Raw genomic sequence first — 19,627 nt, 5'->3', positions numbered from 1 at the left:
CCCGGACTATTTTATTAAAGTTATTAATATTAAAATTTAATGAAAAAAATTTATTATTTCAGCAAATTTTAGATTAGTTTCTACCATAGAAATATTTTTATTTTCATAAACCCACATAAAACCATGGAACAGAATAAATATCTCTGACTCAGTGTCTTTTTTTGACTCAGAAGAGCAAACATATTCTTCATTGCTAATATCACCACAGTGGATGATCTGGGAATATTTTTGTGCAGTAAATATTGATAAATTGTTGCTTTATTTATATATTTATTTTTTTAAATCAATATTCCAGAATTCTATGAAGACAGCTATAAGGTGATTCATGATGAAAGGAATAAATATACAAACATAGAAAGAGGATGTCTGATTAGGGAATAGAATCAGTCAGAAACATGTGCAGCTTATAAGATAGTGATAAATGGTACATGACTGAAGTGTGCTGTTACTTGTTCTTAGTTAGACATCCAGTAAGTTTGGATAATTTTCCTGGCTGCAGAATGATCATCTTCATTGCCATTTAAGTTATTTTTTTTCCTTAGTTTGTTTTGTTCTTTTTCCTAAGAAAGACTTGATCTTAAAAAAGGGATGGGGGAAGAGAAATTATGTATGAAGAAAATTGGGAGCTTATTTGGTAAGTCGAAGATTACTCAAAGAACAGCTGGTGTAGAAAAATGATTAGAAGATGAAGCTCACCAAAGACTGGAGGGGGAAGCATACAAAGATGCAGTAGATGTACCTATCTGTAGAAACTAGAGCCCTCGGGCAGCTCTCTGCCTTTGGGCTCTGAAAATCCTATGCCTGCACATTGTGTCTCAGCAGTGTAGGGAACCAAGTGTTTCAGGTAAATTGCTTGTGTTCCTGAAAAACAGTATGTATTAGTCCCCATCCTTGCAAGGGAAATTTCGCTATTAGAACCACTGGATTTGAACAGAACATATAGCAGCTTCTGTAGCAGACCTCTGAGCCAAGTAGTCAAGTGAGATCAGCAGAAACCTTCTGTGCATATGTGTGTGCGTGCATATTGAACTCGGTAGGTTTGGATTGGAGACCTGATTGCCTACCACATTTAGTTTAAAAAAAGAGATCTTGCTAAAATTCTCAGGGCTGATTTCAATGAAAGTTTGTAGGGAGAACACTGGGAAAAAATAAAAAGGAAAGAAAAAAAAAAAGAATCTTTTCCACCCAATTTTCCAGTCATTTCTATTTTAAATGTAAAATGTGTGAGTTAATTTTTGGATGTATCCCAAAGAGTCATCTTTCCTAAAATCTGAGGGCTGTCTGTTTGCACAGTGATGTGATAACAGTGGGCAAAATATTTTCCTCACTTCCTGAATTTTTCTACAGTTTATCATGTCACCTTTTTGTTGCTTTCATAATGCAAGGAAAACTTGTCTAAGCCATTTTGATATATTCCTTCTCTTTCTCACATTTGTCCTCTTGGTATGCCTCAACTTCCCAATGCTTACTCCTCCCTAATCTTCTCTTATTCTTGTGGCCTGACATTTTCTTTTACACTGGGCAGTATTTTAATTTTGGTCTCTCTTATTCTTAGATGTCAGCTTTGTAAAATCTTGTTTTGCAAAACATCCCATCTGTTTTGGATGACATGCAGAAACTACAGATGATCAGGAGAAAGCAAAGATTAGTGATTTGTCATAATCACTTAGAGTTCATGAAGTGAAGGAAATACTAAGGTGCGGTTTTTGGTAACACAAAAGAACTTGCAAGATTTGTTGTTCATTTTGTTACCTGCAGAGACTGCAGGGAAAACACTTATTTTCTATCTGATAACTCTTCAGATGCCAAAATTAGAAGGAAAAGGTTAAGATGCAGAATGGGGAAAGAGAAATAAATAATGCTTCATGGCAGAAAATGAAAAATGCTTCTTTTTGCCAGAGTATTTCAGAAAGTTGTTTTTGTTTGGGTTCATTTTTTTTTGATGGTGGATGTAATTCACTTTTTAGTGACTCTCAAAACTATCAGTTAATGAACTCATGCCAGGCAGAATTCGAAGTACAGAGGATCATACTAATATTCCAAAGAAAATCTTTAATAAAAAGGATCCCCAAAGCCAAATGTTCTAATCCATTGGAGACATCATAGATTTACAATTTACTGTTTTACTGGCATCAGTGATACAAACCTCAGTTTGGCAATGTTGAAAAAGTTCAGAATAATGTCATCACTATAGAAAAAGTGAAGATTCGTGATTTGAGCATGTATAGTTCTTCCATGTTGATCCTCACAAGCTCACATTTGGAAGAGGAATGGATTGTAGCCATCTAATGGAATATATTTTTATTATTTAAAGTATATTTTGAATGTATGTCCCTACAGGCTCTGTGCTGTGGTATGTTCAAAACTCCCCTTATGCTCAATGAACTACTTATGATAAGATGTGCATGTTTTTAATCTTGAAATTCCTATGTTGTTTGTTCAGACTGGTTAGACTAGAGTTTAATTTCAGCCTTGCAAACTCATTTTCAAATGGAAGTCTATACAGAAAAAAAAAATAATGCTGTGATATCTGGAAAAAAAAATCAGAAGATTAAAAAAAATACAGTATTTTTTTAAGTGCTTTAGAGAAGCAACCCAAATGAAAAACACCACCTTTGCTTCCAAAATTAAATACTTCATCACTGTTGAAAAAGCAAATATGTATCTCTGCAGAAATGAGTGTCTCCCAAAAGAGTTGAGATCTGCTGGTGCTCACTGTCTCCTCATGGCAGTGGAGTCGGTGGCAAAGTGCTGTTGATGCCAAATGTGTCCAGATGCCTCCAGTATGCCTCTGTTCATAGCTGTTCTGGAACTAAAAACATGCAAGCTCCCAATAACTCCATTGGGTCAAAACATTCCTTGGAAAAGGGGTAGTGTTGGCACAAGGAAGGACAAGAGCATAGTGTGATTGCAGGTGTTAGTGGCTCAGAGGCAGTGCTGCTTTCTGTGTTGTCTTAAACTTTGAAGCATGTGAAGTCTAGCGTTTCTTACAAAGTCAGTAATTGCATCTATTCTGGATATTATTTTTAGCTGCGTGAGAATTGAGCTGCTTTTTAATCCCACTGCTTATTGACCTGAAGTGATTTCCATCTCCAGTAGGTCCCAGGGTATATGGTGAAAAACTGATCCATTAAATAGTTCTTATTCTTCCTTCTAATGACAATAATTTTCCCCATTGTTCTCATGGTGAACCTGCCTTCTGTCGTGCTCTGCTTTCAAAGGCAAGCAGACTAAATCTGCTTTCTCATGTTAGGCTTTTCCCAAACAGTGCAGGTGTGTAACCAGTAAGGGGAATGGCATCCCATGTGAGGAACCTCTACTGTTTTCTATGAAGTTACTGTAACACCCTTTGTGTTGTTACTTCATATTTTATAATATCTGGTTTTTATTTTTATGTATCATATTATGCAAAAGTCACCACTGAATTGTGAGCAATAAATCTTACTCCGTATCCTGTAGTGACCCAACTACCAAAGCCTGATACTATACATGTAAATCTGTCAGGTTCAGGTAAAATTATTTGTATATATAAAACTATAAAGAGACACACATGCATGCAAACATCAGTTAAGGGGTCAATCCTATGAAGTACTAATATGTTAGCCTTCCCTCAGCAAAGCACTAATTTCATGCTTTACTTTCGATATATGTGTTAGCTATAGAAGGTAAAGACTGGCTTAAGTGAATGTCTGCTTGGAGTCAAAGTACTCAGTTTTTGCAGGATGGAATATTTAATTACATACATTGTGGCAGCAATTATGTACATGAGGGCAGTATGAAAGATTATATTCTTTTTTAAAAACTTAAATAGTAGTGATGCAGAGGGTTGACCAGGGTACAGGGGCATTGTACAGGGGGGTTGTACAAGGGGGTTAGAGTCAATCTGCGCATCAGTAGCACTAAGTCTCAAGAAGCAAGCTGAAGGTGCCTGGGTCAAACTAATGTGTGGAGGCCAGTTGTGATGTTTTTGTGTTCCTCTGTGCTCTCCTAAGAGAGCAGCAGGAACCCAGGAGGTATGAGACTGTTTACACTCTTTTCAAGGCTGCAGGCACGCTGTTAGGGGATGTATCTCCATTTGATGGCTTTGCTCTTTTGTTCTGATGAGGCTTTAAATACATGTTTCAAATGTTTATGCTAACTAGGTAGGTTTTTGCTTTGGTGGTTTTGTTTTTGTCAGTGAATGGTAAAAAGGATTTGAAGATTTTGTTGCTTTTGTATTAGTAAGTTTGATTAGTATTTGGGTACACTGGTAAGAGAAAGGAGGAATGAATCAAATGACATTGCTAATTTTCAAAAGTATTTTTGTCTAAATGTTACACATTGTTGTTCGGTTCAAGGATATTTTGGAACCTTGAATCCTTGTGTTACCTTTGAGGAAAACAATGAACCCAGCTGAGATGATGGCAACTTTGTGCACTGCAAGTATGCTTTATAAGGTTAAGATAGTTTCCTGTGATGTCCTGACACTTCGTGTTTGAAGTATTGTTTTTATTGAAGAAGACTGTGTGTAAGGCAGCACTGCTTTCTGTCTATGCAAATCACAGCTGATAGATGATGGGCAGAAAAACATTCAGAGGTGTATTTATAGTTGCTAACTGTGTTCTGCGAACAAAAAAAAATTGGTCCAATCCTGATAAATGTTTTGTGAAATAACTGCCCACCTAGCCATGCTGGGAACACCCAGGATCACTGAGACCCTTGCATCATTCAAGATGTAGATATTCCAAGATGCAGCTTCTCTTTTGTAATTCATTCCAACAGAGACGGAATAAATCTTTGAGACTTTCATTTTCAAAATCATAAAAGCCCAATACTGAAAACCTGAAACTTCCTTGAAATTTTGAGGACAGGTGGCAACATCAAGTATGCTTTTTTTCCAGGATTGTGGTGGTTTTGTTTTATAGAGCTTTTAAGTTAAAAATGTTGAACTTGATCAGCATATGGTACTGGCTAGCTTCATCTCTACCAGCTCTTTTGTTATCTTGTTATTGTTACAGGTTTTAATGACAGTTGTAAGCCATAGTTCTGGATGCAGGGGTTAGTCCACCCTGGGGAGGAGAGGGAGAAACAGCAGTGTGGATTATGGAAATATGAATTGATCTAAAAGCAGCTCTCTTGTAACAGAATGGGACTCAAAGAAAGACTGGGGAGAAGCTGGTGAAAAGACGATGGAATATGATGTGAAAATGATCATTTGAATGCTTTCCTTTTCATTCCCAGCTGCTGTGTTCTGGTGAAAAGGCATGCATTTGTATATCTTAAGGCTGAGTGAAAAAGGGCCAGATGAATGGAATTACTTGTTAGATATGTTTTCATTTTGAGTCAGATAAATTATGTGCATTTTAATAGACTGTATGCATATGTTAGCCTTTTTTTTTTAATCATACAGCTGTGATATTGGGGGACTGCATTTTGTAGAAGTGTTCTTTTCTCTGTTTGTTCAGATAAGTACAGTATTAATAATATTTGACTGTCCTTCAAATATTCTGTATCAGCCTATCAAAAATAACTTAGCAATTTGGCTTATTTCTACAGCCTTCAGCAATGTGCCAAACTGAAGAAGAAAAAATTAACTGATGGCTGAAACAGTGATGACAATCGTTTGGAATGTCTTCCAGAAAGATTGCCAAATTGTCACGTGTGATGTTGTTGTTGTTGATTGTCCTCAACTGCCCTCAGAATATTCCGTTCTGATGTTGTTTCTTATTCCGTGCTACGTTATACTTTCTCATCTACTTGCTTAGAACCCCCCATCCTCTTTCGTCTTCAGTATGTTGCCTGTTTTGCTTTACCATTTTCAGCTTTTGTCTCTCAAGCTTACTGCTGGTCTCTGAGAAATATCTGAAATAGCTCAGGGTCTTTTTATGCTTGATACTGGATGTAACATTCCTGAACCCTGTGTTTGGTTCTTGGCTCTTCTTCTGACCTTTTTTGATTATAGTTTTCTGCAGAGCTGGGAGAGCATTTGGGACTCATTGGTTCACTATTACTGCTACAAGTATTTGAAGTGTCACTTCAATCTGCTTATACTTTTTAAATATAGCTTTCTTTTACATATTATTTATATTAGGAAATGGTCTGGGATCAAATGTCATAATCCAAGTACAATGAAATCACATAACGGGGGCACTCTAGTGTCAAAGACTGAGATCTGATGGGACTGAGATCAGGAACTGGAGCAGGCAGAGGACTTTGCCAGCAACAAGAGCAAGGCAAGGGTGATGAGTGGGCTGCAGCTGGAGTGGTCCAGAGTACATGGTTTGGGATCTTGGAGGAGGAATATGTGAAAGTGAAGCAGCTCCAGGCAGGTGATCAGGAAGGAAGAATGCATGAATCCATCAGAATATCTTATTTCTGGTGCTCAATACTTCTGTATAAGTTTCCAGGGCATTGTGAGCCACTTGGCTGGTAGACTCTCCTTCTTCCCTAAGCAGAGGTATTGAGTTTCTTGGTTTTGTGTGTCAGTTTCTGTCTGCAGTCATTAATAAAAATGAGTAACAAAAGATCCACATCTGAGAAATAACCTGTCTCTGAGGTTACAGAACATACTTATCACTGTCCTTGTTCTTCAGTTGTTACTAATGACCATTATTAGAGAAGACATATTGGGCCAATGCAGACTTGCTGCATCAGTTCTTGAATTTTAGACTAAAGTCAGGAGGAGGGAAGACCTCTTTCAATTTATGCAGAAATCCTGCTGTAGGAACAGGATTTTTACCGATTTTCAGCATAGTGAGTACTTGGGTTAGATTTGAGAGTTTCTTCACTGAGCATGGGCAGTTTCATTCTTCTGGATCAAAGTGAAGCAGCTGAAAATCTTCCTGGCTGTAGCTGCTTGTGCCATCTGGTTTGGTGGCAGAAGCTGCCTTCCTTTCTTCTTAGCTCTTCAAAGTTGGCTTTTGCTATATCAGAGGTCTAAGCTAAGCTGATTGACTTTGTGCTGAAGTGGCTGGTGGATGCTCACATGTAGAAACATCAACCTGAAATTGTTGCAAAGTAATCTCTAGCAAGGAAGCTGTAGCAGGAAGTCAGGTCTGGACTTGCTCAGCCATAGGCAAAGTGAATGCACATTGTATATCTCCTTGAGAAAAAATACATCTAATTGTGTGTACATTGCGGTTTATGTTTTGCAGTAGTCATCTGTCTGCATGTGGTAATACAAGGGATATGTAAGCACTTTAAAATTATGCTTGTTTGCTTCTTCCCTGTCCCTCTTCAGTCTTTGAGTTGTTTCATCTCTCTTCCATTTTTCAACACTGTTGATAATATCTGAATTTAGTGCTGAAAAGCTATTGCTACAGGTGATTCTTTTTGAGCTGTAAGACCTATGCTGTCTGTAAAACAAGAACTGACTTCCTTTAAAGAAAATCACAAATGTAACTATGAAACAATAATCGTAACAGGTTCCTCACAAGCTGATTTGCTTTCTCAGTTCCTTTGGCTGTAGATTCTTCTAGCTCAAGAAACTGGGCCCACATGTGTGTTTGGTTTCACTACTCTTTACAACATAATGCTGTTCCCCAGCTTCCCCTACTACTGACACAGCTGTGTGACCTGGCATGCTCCTCCATAGCACTGCACATTTAAGAGTCAGATGAGCCCAGTCAGGGCTTTGCTTTTGGACTGTCTCACCTTATTTCTCTGTGTAAGTTGCTCTTTACTACAGATGTTTTCTTTTGGTGTGGCACCTGACTTCTTCATTCATTTATGTGATACTTCATTCAGTATGTACTTTTAAGTTTCTGAGTTGCCAGCAAAATCAGGATTTCATCAGGGCATATGCTGTATGGTGATTTCATGAAAAAATCAGTGGATAGTTCTGTTTCTGGAAGAGCATCTGCTGGCATTATAAGGCACAGTTTCAGTCCCCAGCCTGGGCTGGCCAGTTCTTGCATGTAAACAATCTTCAGAGATGGTGCTGACCTTTCTGTGTACATCAGTACTGGCTACTTACTGGGCAGACCAGTTGCTCAGTAGTTTTCTAGGCAAGGAATGACATCCTACTATTAACAGACACTCTGTTTCAGGGCTTGTCTTTCTGGTAACTAATGCAGTACTTCTTATTTATACTTAGGATGTAGTTCAGAAAAAGGAGCAATTTTGTTTGTCGTGCTAGGGCTGCTATTTCCAATTTGGCTGTTGTAGTCATAATGTTTGCTTGCTTCTTGCAGTATGCCTGGGTGAAAGCCTAATGGTTAGAAAACTGAGGGAGTCAGAAAGTGTAAAGTGATATTTCAAACAAGGTGGAGTTTTTAGTTTGGTTGATTTTTTTATTTTTATTTTTTTTTACCTCTCAGCCTGCAAAAACATGTTTCATGGAAAAATCGAGGCTTTTTACTGAGACTTGAAAGAACTTCAGTCTTTTAAAAAAAGATTGCTGGTTCTAATTCCAAAAGTCTGGCAACCCCTGATCACCTGTACTAAAAAGACAACACAGCGCCCTGTGTGGATAAAAAGTGTTATCTAATTTACAAGTTAAATCCATTTAGCTGCTTTCTCCTTTCTGCCTCAGAAATTATCTTATTTTCTTGCCTCTGAGTTGCTGCGTGTTGCAAGTCTTCTGCCTTGGCTATTTCCATCAAAATTGAAGTTTCTTTTTTTCATTCCTTTCTTTTATGATTAGTACTATGCACAGTTTAAAGTGTCTGAAATGCTCGAATTTATGGAGGAAAAACAAGTATTTGGAACAAAATATGCTTGGGGTTGAAATGAATCTGTATCAAGTGTCATCAAGAGTAAAGTTTGACATGCTTGAAATTTTGTTACTTTTCAGTATATTTAATTTCTGTGGAAATATAGTTATTTATTATTTGTAGTATACTTTTATTGTTAATTTTTATTTTAAAAATTGCTTTCCTTAATAGTAGAGAAGAAGATCTTGCAAAAAGTATCTTTTTGATCCAGGCACCAACTACTCATGATGTTTCTTGATATCATTTAGCAGACGTTTCTGAGACTGCAAACTTCACTTTAAAGCAATATGAATAGGTTGCCCAAGGAGGTTGTGAATGCTCCATCCCTGGCGGTGTTCAAGGCCAGGTTGGATGAGGCCTTGGGTGATCTGGTTTAGTGTGAGGCGTCCCTGCCCATGGCAGGGGGGTCGGAACTTGATGATCTTAAGGTCCTTTCCAACCCTAACTATTCTATGATTCTATGTTGAATAGGTGTAGAGCTGGGTAATTTGCAAATATGGTTATTTTTGTCCTGAGCTATCAGAGTATTCCAAGGTAGAATTAAAAAAACTAACAGGTAAAACAGTTATATAAGAATCAATTCTGTGCTTTATTTTATGTTGGTTGTTTTTTCATCACTGGAGAGGAAGCATCTGAATAGGATATGCAGGAGGTTTTCAGTGTTGCTGCCAGAGTTGCCTCTGACTGGTGTTGTAAGCAGTTGGAAATCTTCAGACATCTTGAGCGAAACAAATATTGCTGCCCTCTTAGATATGCAGGGTAATGTGGATTTTAACCTGACCTTCAAAGACTTACATACTTGGATTTTGAAAGTGATGTCTACGTTATGTCTCGTTTAAGACAGCTTTTCTGTTGACTTTCCAGATCATAGAATCATAGAATAGTTAATGTTGGAAAAGACCTTAAGATCATCGTAGAATCATAGAATGGTTAGGGTTGGAAAGGACCTTAAGGTCATCAAGTTCCAACCCCCCTGCCATGGGCAGGGACACCTCGCTGTAAACCATATCACCCAAGGCCTTGTCCAACCTGGCCTTGAACACTGCCAGGGATGGAGCATTCACAACCTCCCTGGGCAACCTATTCCAGTGCCTCACCACCATAACAGGAAAGAATTTCCTCCTTATATCCAATCTAAACTTCCCTTGTTTAAGTTTTAACCCATTACCCCTTGTCCTATCACTACAGTCCCTGATGAAGAGTCCCTCCCCAGCATTCCTATAGGCCCCCTTCAGATACTGGAAGGCTGCTATGAGGTCTCCATGCAGCCTTCTCCAGGCTGGACAGTCCCAACTTTCTCAGCCTATCTTCATACGGGAGATGCTTCAGTCCCCTGATCATTCTCGTGGCCCTCCTCTGGACTTGTTCCAACAGATCCATGTCCTTTTTATGTTGAGGACACCAGAACTGCACACAATACCCCAAGTGAGGTCTCATGAGAGCAGAATAAAGGGGCAGGATCACCTCCTTCGACCTGCTGGTCATCTAGTTCCACTCCGTGATTCTGTCATTGAAAGAGCATATTAATAAAAAGTCTCTTTTTCCTTACTGCATGATGATAGAAAATTGTCATTTATGTCATACTCTGGTATGCTTGTTTTGTACAAAATGTAGTGAACTTTCTTTAAGAAAATACTGCCTTAAAAGTTGAATATTGCCCACATTGTAGTCTCAAGAGTGGAGACGGAAGAGCATATTTCCTGTTTTTCCCAGCTCTCTGGTACTGCCAAGGGAATAATGGTCTCCCTGACCTGAGTCAGAGAAGAGGAAATTATTTGTTGGTGCATTAGATACGAATATTATATGCTTGGTAGAGTTGTATGGCAAAATATTTATCTTCTTTTTCTTTGTCTTGCCAGTCATATGGGTAGATTGTAATATTTCAGTCTATGCCTGTTCCAGCGAGAATTTTTTTTTTTGGAAGAATAACATTGTCAATTTTTATGTTTTTATTGAGTTCCAGGAAAGTTAAGAATTTTTTTTTTTTAAGCAGGAAAATTAACCTATGCTGAACTTAGGCTGAGAAAGTTGGGGCTGTTCAGCCTGGAGAAGAGAAGGCTGTGTGGAGACCTCATAGCAGCCTTCCAATATCTGAAGGGGGCCTATAGGGATGCTGGGGAGGGGCTCTTCCTTAGGGACTGTAGTGACAGGACAAGGGGTAATGGGTTAAAACTGAAGCAGGGGAAGTTTAGATTGGATATAAGGAGGAAATTCTTTCCTGTTAGGGTGGTGAGGCACTGGGATAGGTTGTCCAGGAAGGCTGTGAATGCTCCATCCCTGGCAATGTTCAAGGCCAGGTTGGACGAGGCCTTGGGTGATATGGTTTAGTGTGAGGTGTCCCTGCCCATGGCAGGGGGGTTGGAACTTGATGATCTTAAGGTCCTTTCCAACCCTAACTATTCTATGAGTCTGTGTTTCTAACTTGATACTGTTTTAGCTATTCTGCTATTTGTAACTGAGGTTGTTATTTTAAAGTGAACTTTGGGTCCCTGTATGCTATGCTGGACACAATTGTGACTAAAATATGCTTTATTTTTAGTTGGTTACATGGTGAGATCTAGAAAAACTTGGACAAATAGACTTCAACATTTTATAACTCACTAAAAATCTCTGAATTTTTAATGTTACTCTGTGGTTGTTTATGTAGTTATGGAGGCCTGGTAATGACTTCCATGCTTTGGAAGTTTAGATTTCTGGGATTTCCGTGAATGTAATCTAAGATTAAATGTTTTTATTATTCAAACCATTTGGGCCTGCTGTTATTGTAGCTACATTTTTTTCTGATGAGATTTTTAGCAGAGGTAAGAGCTAAGTCTTTGAAATATAACTACTGCTGCTGGCTTCACATGGGTCCCTGCTGTGGGTGTGTGCAGCTTCAGAGGAAGGAAAAAGAAAAGTCAGTGGCTAGGACAGAGCCTGCCTTTTCATCAGCTGTTTCATGTGGCAGCATTACCATTTCACCTTCATCGAGCCATAATGATGAAGGCCTCAACACTACAAGATACTAAGCAGCTTGGCTTTGATTTAAGAATGAATCTAAATCTGTGTTTAACTTTAACCATTTAAATGTTCCTATTAAAGTCACTAGATTGAGTCAGAAGTATGTGTCATGAGAGTCTTAAATCTCAACTAGATCGCTTGTTGGTATGTTTGGACTGGCACAGGGTAACTGAAAACTACAGTGAGGAAGGGTGAAATAGAATCCCCTGTGAGGAAAGATCAGAGGGTAAATTGGGTTAAGAGTGAAGAAGAGAGGGCATTGGAGATGGAGGATTGAGTAGGAAAAACTGAGGAAGAACCAAAATAGAGACCTGCAGTCAGGTGTTTCAAGAGAAGACATTTGAGGATAGGTTAGTAGGGGAGGAAGTTCTAGCAGGAAGAAAATGAGAGTTTTGAAGGATAATTAAGTGAAATACTAAAATAGATTAGGAAGCAGGTTTTGTCAACAAGTGGGGGAAAAAGGAGACTGTTTTATCTTTGTCATGTCTACTAATAAAGACTGACAAAAGAGAATTTTCCTCTTCAGTAAAAAGTGGTGAGGAAAAAGAATTTCTCAAAAATAAGGTAGAAAAATCAGAGAAAGACAAAAGCTAGAAAAATATTGTTACTGAGAAAGAAAACAGTTGAGGAAGTAATGATCATGGGGGGAGTGGTAGTGCAAAAGTGTTTTATAACAAAGCGAAAGACCGTTTCTTTTTGCTGTTGTAATTGATATTTCTTTGGCTGATTTCTGGCTCAAAACAGAATAGAGAGATGAGGTTGGTTAGATGATAGATAGTAGATAGATGCTAGTTTATCGCATCTTTGGTAACTTGGTTGAGATTTTGGAATTAAACAATTCAAATTTTCTTGGTGCTGCCTGTTTTATTTAGGCCATTTCTTCCCTGTGTATCCTGATGTGTCTCTGGAACGGACACAGTGTGGCTGTGTCTCAGTGTAAGGCTGTACCCTATCTTCTACATAGATGCTCTTTCCATATGTAGAATTGATGTGAGGGAGAACCCACCAGCTTGCTTGAAGAACAGTCTTTTGCTGCAGAAAAACACAAAAATAATTGTAAGGTAACAGGACTCTCTTTTAAAAAACTGTTTAAACTGCTGTTTATGAATGCTGTTACTGTTCAGCATTCTGGATACCTTAAAATATTCCTATCAGGGAAGACTTTTCAATCCTTCCACAGGGGTGCTCTTGGAAAGAATCAGGTTCTTTTCCCTTCCCACTTAAATGCACACCATAGAATTTGTTAGAATGAGAAAAAAATGTTGAGGTGAATAGTTCCTACATCCTTCTAACCTCAGAAATTAATGAGGTTAAGCTTTCAGTAGTATAATAAAGTGATGAACTTATTTTCTGTTGATTCATCAAGGCATCAGCCCTTACTAACATGGAAGAAGGTAACTGGTTGAAATGCTAAGTTAAAGTGGTAAAACCCCACTCATACCTGTATAGAGATAGATTAATAAACTGATTCTGTAAAATGTTTCATATCTGGTGCAATTTTCCTGTAGAAGCAGCTCCTGTACCCTCTTCCAGCTGGAGAGAGGTCACATTGTGTCTTGTTCAAGTGCCAAAAGAAGCAAGTATTCTTCCAAATCACTGCATACTGAGCAGTGCATACTGAACAGTGGTGAAGGTTTCATATACTTGCATCAATTGACTGTAATACTATTAAAAATAAATAACTGTCATTCTTTCTAGCTAGTGAAGAATATGGTGATTATCTTGAATGTAACCAAAATGAATCTAATGAATATGGTGTATATCTTGAATCTAACCAATATTACTGACTAACCAGTAATTTCACTGAAGGGAAGACTGTGAGTTATTCAGGAGCTTTTATCCAGAAAGTTTATGTGTGTGAGCTCAAAAGTATCTTCTACCACTTTTTACATTGCTTTATAAAATGATGATACACAGAATTAGTTGTATGAATATTGAAATAAATAAGGAATGCTAAATAATTTTTACTTTTTAGACCTCTGTAATATCATCTCAGTGTAGAGCCAGTAAGCTTGGCCAGGCCAGGCTGGAGTTGGGTAGTGCAATTGATAAAAACGAATTAATAAAACCATTGGACCATGAGCCTGTGAGAAGGCAAGTTTCTGCTGCTGTGCTACAGGCATAAAGGAAGTATTTTCTCAAATACCATTTCCATTTTGTTAAGTGTTTTGCAAGGGAAGCACCATGCTGTAGTTCACATTATATTTTATGATTTTCTTCTTGGGACAGGTATAAGGAATGAGATAGTTTAAGTGTGCAATTAAACTCAGTTGTATATGCAACTACAGATGTTTATGCAAATAGTCATCTTTTATTTATGTGTGGGTTTTGGGTTCTTTAATTTTTATTTACAACATGGCTATCATTTTCCCCCACATACAATTCCTCTCCTTTATGACACGTGGGCTGTTTCTGAAAGCACTAATGCTGTGATAAGCAGAGAAGGAAATAATCGTGGGATGCATGATTCAAGGGTATTTTGCTTTCTGAAGACTTGTACAACCTTTTTTCTTCGGAAATACATGTATACTTTTATGAAGCTATGAAAATGAAAGTCAGTAAACGTGTTGGTCTTCTTCTGTATGTTGACTCAAGAGAAGTCCTGGCTGAGTTATAAATCCTTAAAATGATGACCCATTAGAAGACTAACTCGAATTTTATTCAGTGGAGGGGTTACTGAAAGTATCAGCTGTGATTGTACAGGAATAGTGACTCTGTATGTGAATGTGTGTATAATGTCATTTGCATTTTAAATGTGTCTAGAAGCATCTCGGGGGCATCTTGTTTTCTTCCATTTTAAAAATCTGAATAGCACCTGCAATTAAGGGAGAAAACTGAGCCCTGGAAGCTAGGTAGGACTTCCATCTATTGATCTGTGTAAACCCGGCTTAGGCTGTCAGGGGAGAAGCAGTCAACTGCTGAGCTGCTTTGTCACTGACATAAGCTGAGAGAGGGTTTTTTTTGTGTGTCTATACTGTTTATACACCAGTCTATAGACCTGCTGGCTGGTTGAATTTTAAAGAGCGTGGAGGTTTAAAGACTTGTCCCCTGAGGGATGCTCCTGCCAGTTGGGAAGCGAGCTGAGGCTGCTCTGCAGAAGTTGTGTGCACGTGTGTTGGCTGGGGGAGGGACAGGGAAATGTGGTCCTGCAGCTCAGCCCGCAAAACACTGCAAAACATACCGGCAATTTTCAGGTTGTTTAGTCAAAATATTGAACTAATACGTTTGGGTTTTATTTTGTTTTTATTTTCTTTCTCTTGTGTGATAATTTATTCTAAGAGAATACAATGGGGAACATAAGTGAATACATTTCCATACCAAATTCTGAGTCAGTGCTAAGCTCACCAGGCAGCAATTAAAATCCTCAGTAGCAAGGAGAAAATGACTTCCTGTAGTGTGAGAATAGGTGGAGATGTGGAAGGAGAATTTAAGTAGAGTATAAAATACTGCTTATTTGGAATGGGAAAAAAGCAAGCTTTGTGAGCCTGAAGTGCGAGACAATTTGGACAAGCTTAGGAAATTTCTGAGTTAAAAGTTCTGGTTAGCATGTTCTGCTTGCTTTCTTTTGTCAGAAGCTTTTATTACTACTACCAGCATCCTGCATGCTTGCTTCCTGCCACAGAAATTAAAATGTTTACCTGCCCTGTTTGTATTTTGTCCTTTACCCTTCTGCAATGGCCATTCACAGCAGTCAGAATGATGCTTGAGGTGTTCTTTTGGAGTATATTATATGTACTGCTGTTGTTAATATTTAATAACCTTTCCCCAAAAATTACATGTGGCTTTGATGCCCTTCTTTATCTGTGCTGACAAAGTAAAAGTTACAAAGATTTCTTGAACTCCCTTGTATGACTTACAAATCCTAGAAAAGTTGACTTTTCCCTTTTGTACTATACAGTGATTTACTGGGGCACATCGTATACCTTTTAAATGTTGCAAGAAACACACGCTTGTTGGACTCAGAAGCAGCTTTTTCCTGAGCTGTTCGTCCCTTGCTGATTAATTTGCATGGGTTCTTCATGTTTTACACTATCCACTGAGCCAGGGAAATGTTTGAAGTAAATAGTCATTGTGGTGTGTAGGAATTTAAATACATAATTTTCCCTAATGGGAGTAGACTGTTCAACATGCAGTAAACAGAGAGCTCACGCTGGAGAGTGCTAACATCTTAGATCAAGTTCCTAAATCCCCATGTGCAGCTCTGGAAATTTGCAATCAATATGCATCTTTCTGAAAGCACACACCTTGCAGAATAACTCATGTATATACAGCAGTATATGTCTGTTAGTCCGCTACAGAAAGGGAATTCTGTAGCTTTGACCGGCTACGTTGATGTTGACTATCTCTTCTTAGCTGAAGCACTTCACAGAGGGTTTGTTTTCCCAGCTGGGAGCACAGAAATACAACCTGTATTTTTTTTCTGGGATCTTGCAAAGTTGCTGTTTAATATTGGCTGCTAAGAACTGATCTGGTAATCCACTTCTTTTTTTTAAATAAAGAAAAATGTTGACTGGTATGAGAGCATTTTTATATTTTAATTAACACATTTTATTTGCCACTAAACAGCTTCTGAAATAAAAATCTGCAAGAAAGAGTAACATTATCCTTTCATATTATGGTACAGATGTCGATCCGGTGGATTTCCCCCCTTCCCTTTATTAATAGCAAGGCTTGCTTGTGAAACCCAAAGGGTTAATCATACAAATTTCTCCTTTGGACCAGCAGATGATTTCCATCATTTTCAGCATTTGACTATGGAACATGTATAGAGTTGTTATACCTCTCTGTAATTCATTCTGCTGCCAACTTCATTCCCTTTTCTCTGCCTGCATTTTAATTGAAACAACATTTGTATTTTTGAGCCAGGATCTGTCAGAAGTCCCTGTGGCTAGTCTGTGGTACAAGTAGCAGCAGACGTGGCTTACCCATATGGTGTGGTGCTTCTTGTAAAATCCATATGGCCTTGTTGAAGGGAATCCCAGCGGGGATGTGAAGGGTGTTAATACCCTTCAGGCCAGGCCTTTCCCTCCTGGGGCTTCTATGGCATTGTCTTTGCAATCTGCCAAAGCACAAACTTAATTCCTTTTTAATAATCAATTATTTCAGTCCAGGAACGTGTGCTGTATATTTTGCAATCATATATTCCTTGAACTTATTATTTGTTATGAGTATTTTTGCATATTTTTTAAAAGCAAGCTGTAGTTTCTAGCAACTGCCCTAAAAGCATTTCAAAAACCTTTTCAAAAAGCCTAACTTTCTTTAACTTGTGTTTACAGGAAGTGCTGAACAGCATTCCAAAGTTCTGCTTTCCTTTCGACGTTGAAAGGTATGTGTTACAGTTAGCGTTTACTTAAAAATATACCATAGAAATCAATATTTAGTGTAATTGCAAGGGAAGATGTAAAGAAAAGGAAAACATATTGTACCCCCTGAACTTGCACCTGCAGACGTACGTCCTTTGTTGTTCAAGTAAGTCTGAAATCAATAGTAAGAAATTATCACAGCAAAATGCAACCTTTACAGAATTTTGGGGATATCTCTTTTGAGGCAGATCCATGTTCCGGCTCCCAGTTTTGTCCATTATAATTGTAAACACCATCTGTGTTAATATAAGGATATAACTTAAGTTTCCTTCAAAGAGCAAGCATCTTAAAAAAAGTTAAAATTACCTCACTGAGCAGTGCTGCAAACATGTTGTTTGAGTTCAAAGGAATGAAGACTTTAATTCCATGGAAGTAACTGAATATGCAGTTCATTTTTCTCAAAGAATCAAGACTATTATTTATAATTAATTAGCCCTTACCTTTGTCCTATCAGTTATAATGTGGCTTCCATGTAATGCTGTCAGTCATGTAAATTGTTCATATAAAACATTTTTATTAATAAAATATTTATTTAGGCTTGTCAAAATGAGTAATGGAAATGAAGTTAATAAATTGTACTCAGTTTGAAAAACTCATATTGTCTGGATAAGCAAAGATTGAATTAGAAGCTTGATTTGCATAATTAATGGAAGATATGCCCAAGTAGTTTGCAGGCTGAGCTGGTTTCAGAAAAACATTGGCATCAGTTGTAAATGGAGACTCAAAAGATGAAAAGGATCTACTGGATGCAAGAAGCTGCTATCAGTGGAGTAAAAGATAGTGTCTGTATAGAGGCAAGAGGAGAGGCTTAGTAGAAAAACACTGTCGGAATAGATCTTCAGAAACACAACTTCCCTGAAGTAGGTCCACTTGGTCTTTTATAGTTGAATTTAATTAAGTTGTTTGGGTTTTGAACTGGTTTAAGCTCACTGTCCTTTAAGCTGTTTTAATCACTCAACTAATACGGTTGTCAGTGTTAGCTTTAAAGCATTAAAGTCTTTAATGTGCTTAAGATATGTACCGAATTCTGTTTAAATTGGTAATGGAGAAAAATAACGGCAATAAAATTTGAGGATAACAGAAAAAGGTGAGGCTCTGTTGCTGCCATCCAGTGGCAAGAAGATAACCAGTGGCAGCAAACACTTTCAAATAACTCATCTTGCATTAATTATTTCTGTTGAACCATTCATAAGAAGGTTGCTTGTATGAGATGGATAAGCTTAATCAATAAACTGTGGAAATATGTGAATTTATAGCATAGCTAGGTTTGTATTTTAGCTGGATATCTGAAAGCGGGGGGGGGGTGGGGAGAAAGAAAAACTTATGGGATGTTTGTTATTAGTTTATTAATCCTATCCCGTGCCCCCTTCCCCAGACATGCTTTTTGACTCTTGGCCTCAAACTTGACTGTAAAGCAGTGCTCCCAAAAGTGCAAAACTTCTACGTATTTCATAAAAATTGGCAGTCAGACAGAAGGAGGAGAGGTTCTTGGAAGCTGAGATATACTGATGAGGGCAACAAAATCTGTTGTATTTGGTCTGGCCTGCCAACCGCTCAGGCAGTAAGTACTGTGGTATCTTTAAAATCAGCCAGGGCACTTGCAGCTTCTTGCGTAACTGGAAACTGAGTTCTAGGGGACTTATGGGAGAACCAAAGGCAATGTGGGATCATGAGAGTATAAAAGAGCGCAGACAAGGAGGAGGAGCAGAGCTATTGTGGGACAGATACGCTGGAAGCTCATTCAAGACAGAAGACAACTGTTTACTATCATGCTATTTGTGTGAATGACTTCCTGGCTGTGTGGTGTATTTGCTACTTACTACTCAGTTCAAGCATGTTCTGTAATGTGGAGATACGTTTCCACTTTTTAAGAAGAAAAGCAGTTGTCTTCTGTGTTAGCAGTTTTTTGTTTTGAAGTTTGGACTGATAATGAAAAGGATTGAGAAGAACACTGCTAAAGCTCCTTTTCATACTGCCTTTTTTCCAAAGGATGATTAAGATGTGACAAGCATTTTAATTTTTGTATACCCATAAAAGTGCTTTTCATTTCTCTGGTGATGGACCTCGGTCATGATAGACCATACATCTGATACCTCCAAGTACCTTACAAGCAGTTTCAATGAATCAAGAAAGTTTTGATTGAAGTGAAACACAAAGTATCTGTATTGTTGGTTGAGCATTTTGTACTTTAGAGAGCATAGTTTCTCAATCTGTTTTTCGTGAACTGTACACATAGAAACCACTTCAAACAGTATCCAGTCCTTGTAAGAGTTAGAAATTACCAGTGCAAAAGTGATAACTTCCACTGATGCTAATAAGATACCTAGAATAAAAAATGTGACTCTGTTCCATAGATTGCTTCTGGGTTCCTCGTATAGGAAGAGCTGGAGGGAATGGTGTGTCTTTTCTATTAACTAGCTAAATAAAACTCATTGAAGTAGGAAATCTCTATTCTTCAAATTATGGAAATAGGAAAGTTAAAGCACCACTAAAGCAGAGTGGTAAGATCATCATCACCTGTTTTCTTCCAAATCACCTGTATTAATTAGTGAACGAAATGAGAGCATGTAT

The 19,627-nt window shown here is 38.0% G+C and overlaps 1 protein-coding gene across 2 annotated transcripts in view; it reads left to right on the top strand.

Annotated features, from left to right (window-relative positions):
* Nucleotides 1-19,627, top strand: part of DENND1B (DENN domain containing 1B) — a 159,559-nt gene that overhangs the window by 43,107 nt on the left and 96,825 nt on the right. For both annotated transcript variants that reach the window (XM_061378960.1, XM_061378961.1), the window contains exon 4: nucleotides 16,970-17,019. In XM_061378960.1, coding sequence (XP_061234944.1) covers nucleotides 16,970-17,019 — 50 coding nt within the window. The remainder of the gene's footprint in view (nucleotides 1-16,969; nucleotides 17,020-19,627) is intronic.

Source organism: Neopsephotus bourkii, unplaced genomic scaffold, assembly GCF_033783945.1.
Source record: "Neopsephotus bourkii isolate Nb327-2 ecotype Australia unplaced genomic scaffold, CSIRO-AGI_Nbou_v1 NB_1768, whole genome shotgun sequence".
Taxonomy (NCBI): domain Eukaryota; kingdom Metazoa; phylum Chordata; class Aves; order Psittaciformes; family Psittacidae; genus Neopsephotus; species Neopsephotus bourkii.
Note: the sequence above shows the minus strand (reverse complement) of the source record. Positions and strands in the feature narration are given on the sequence as shown.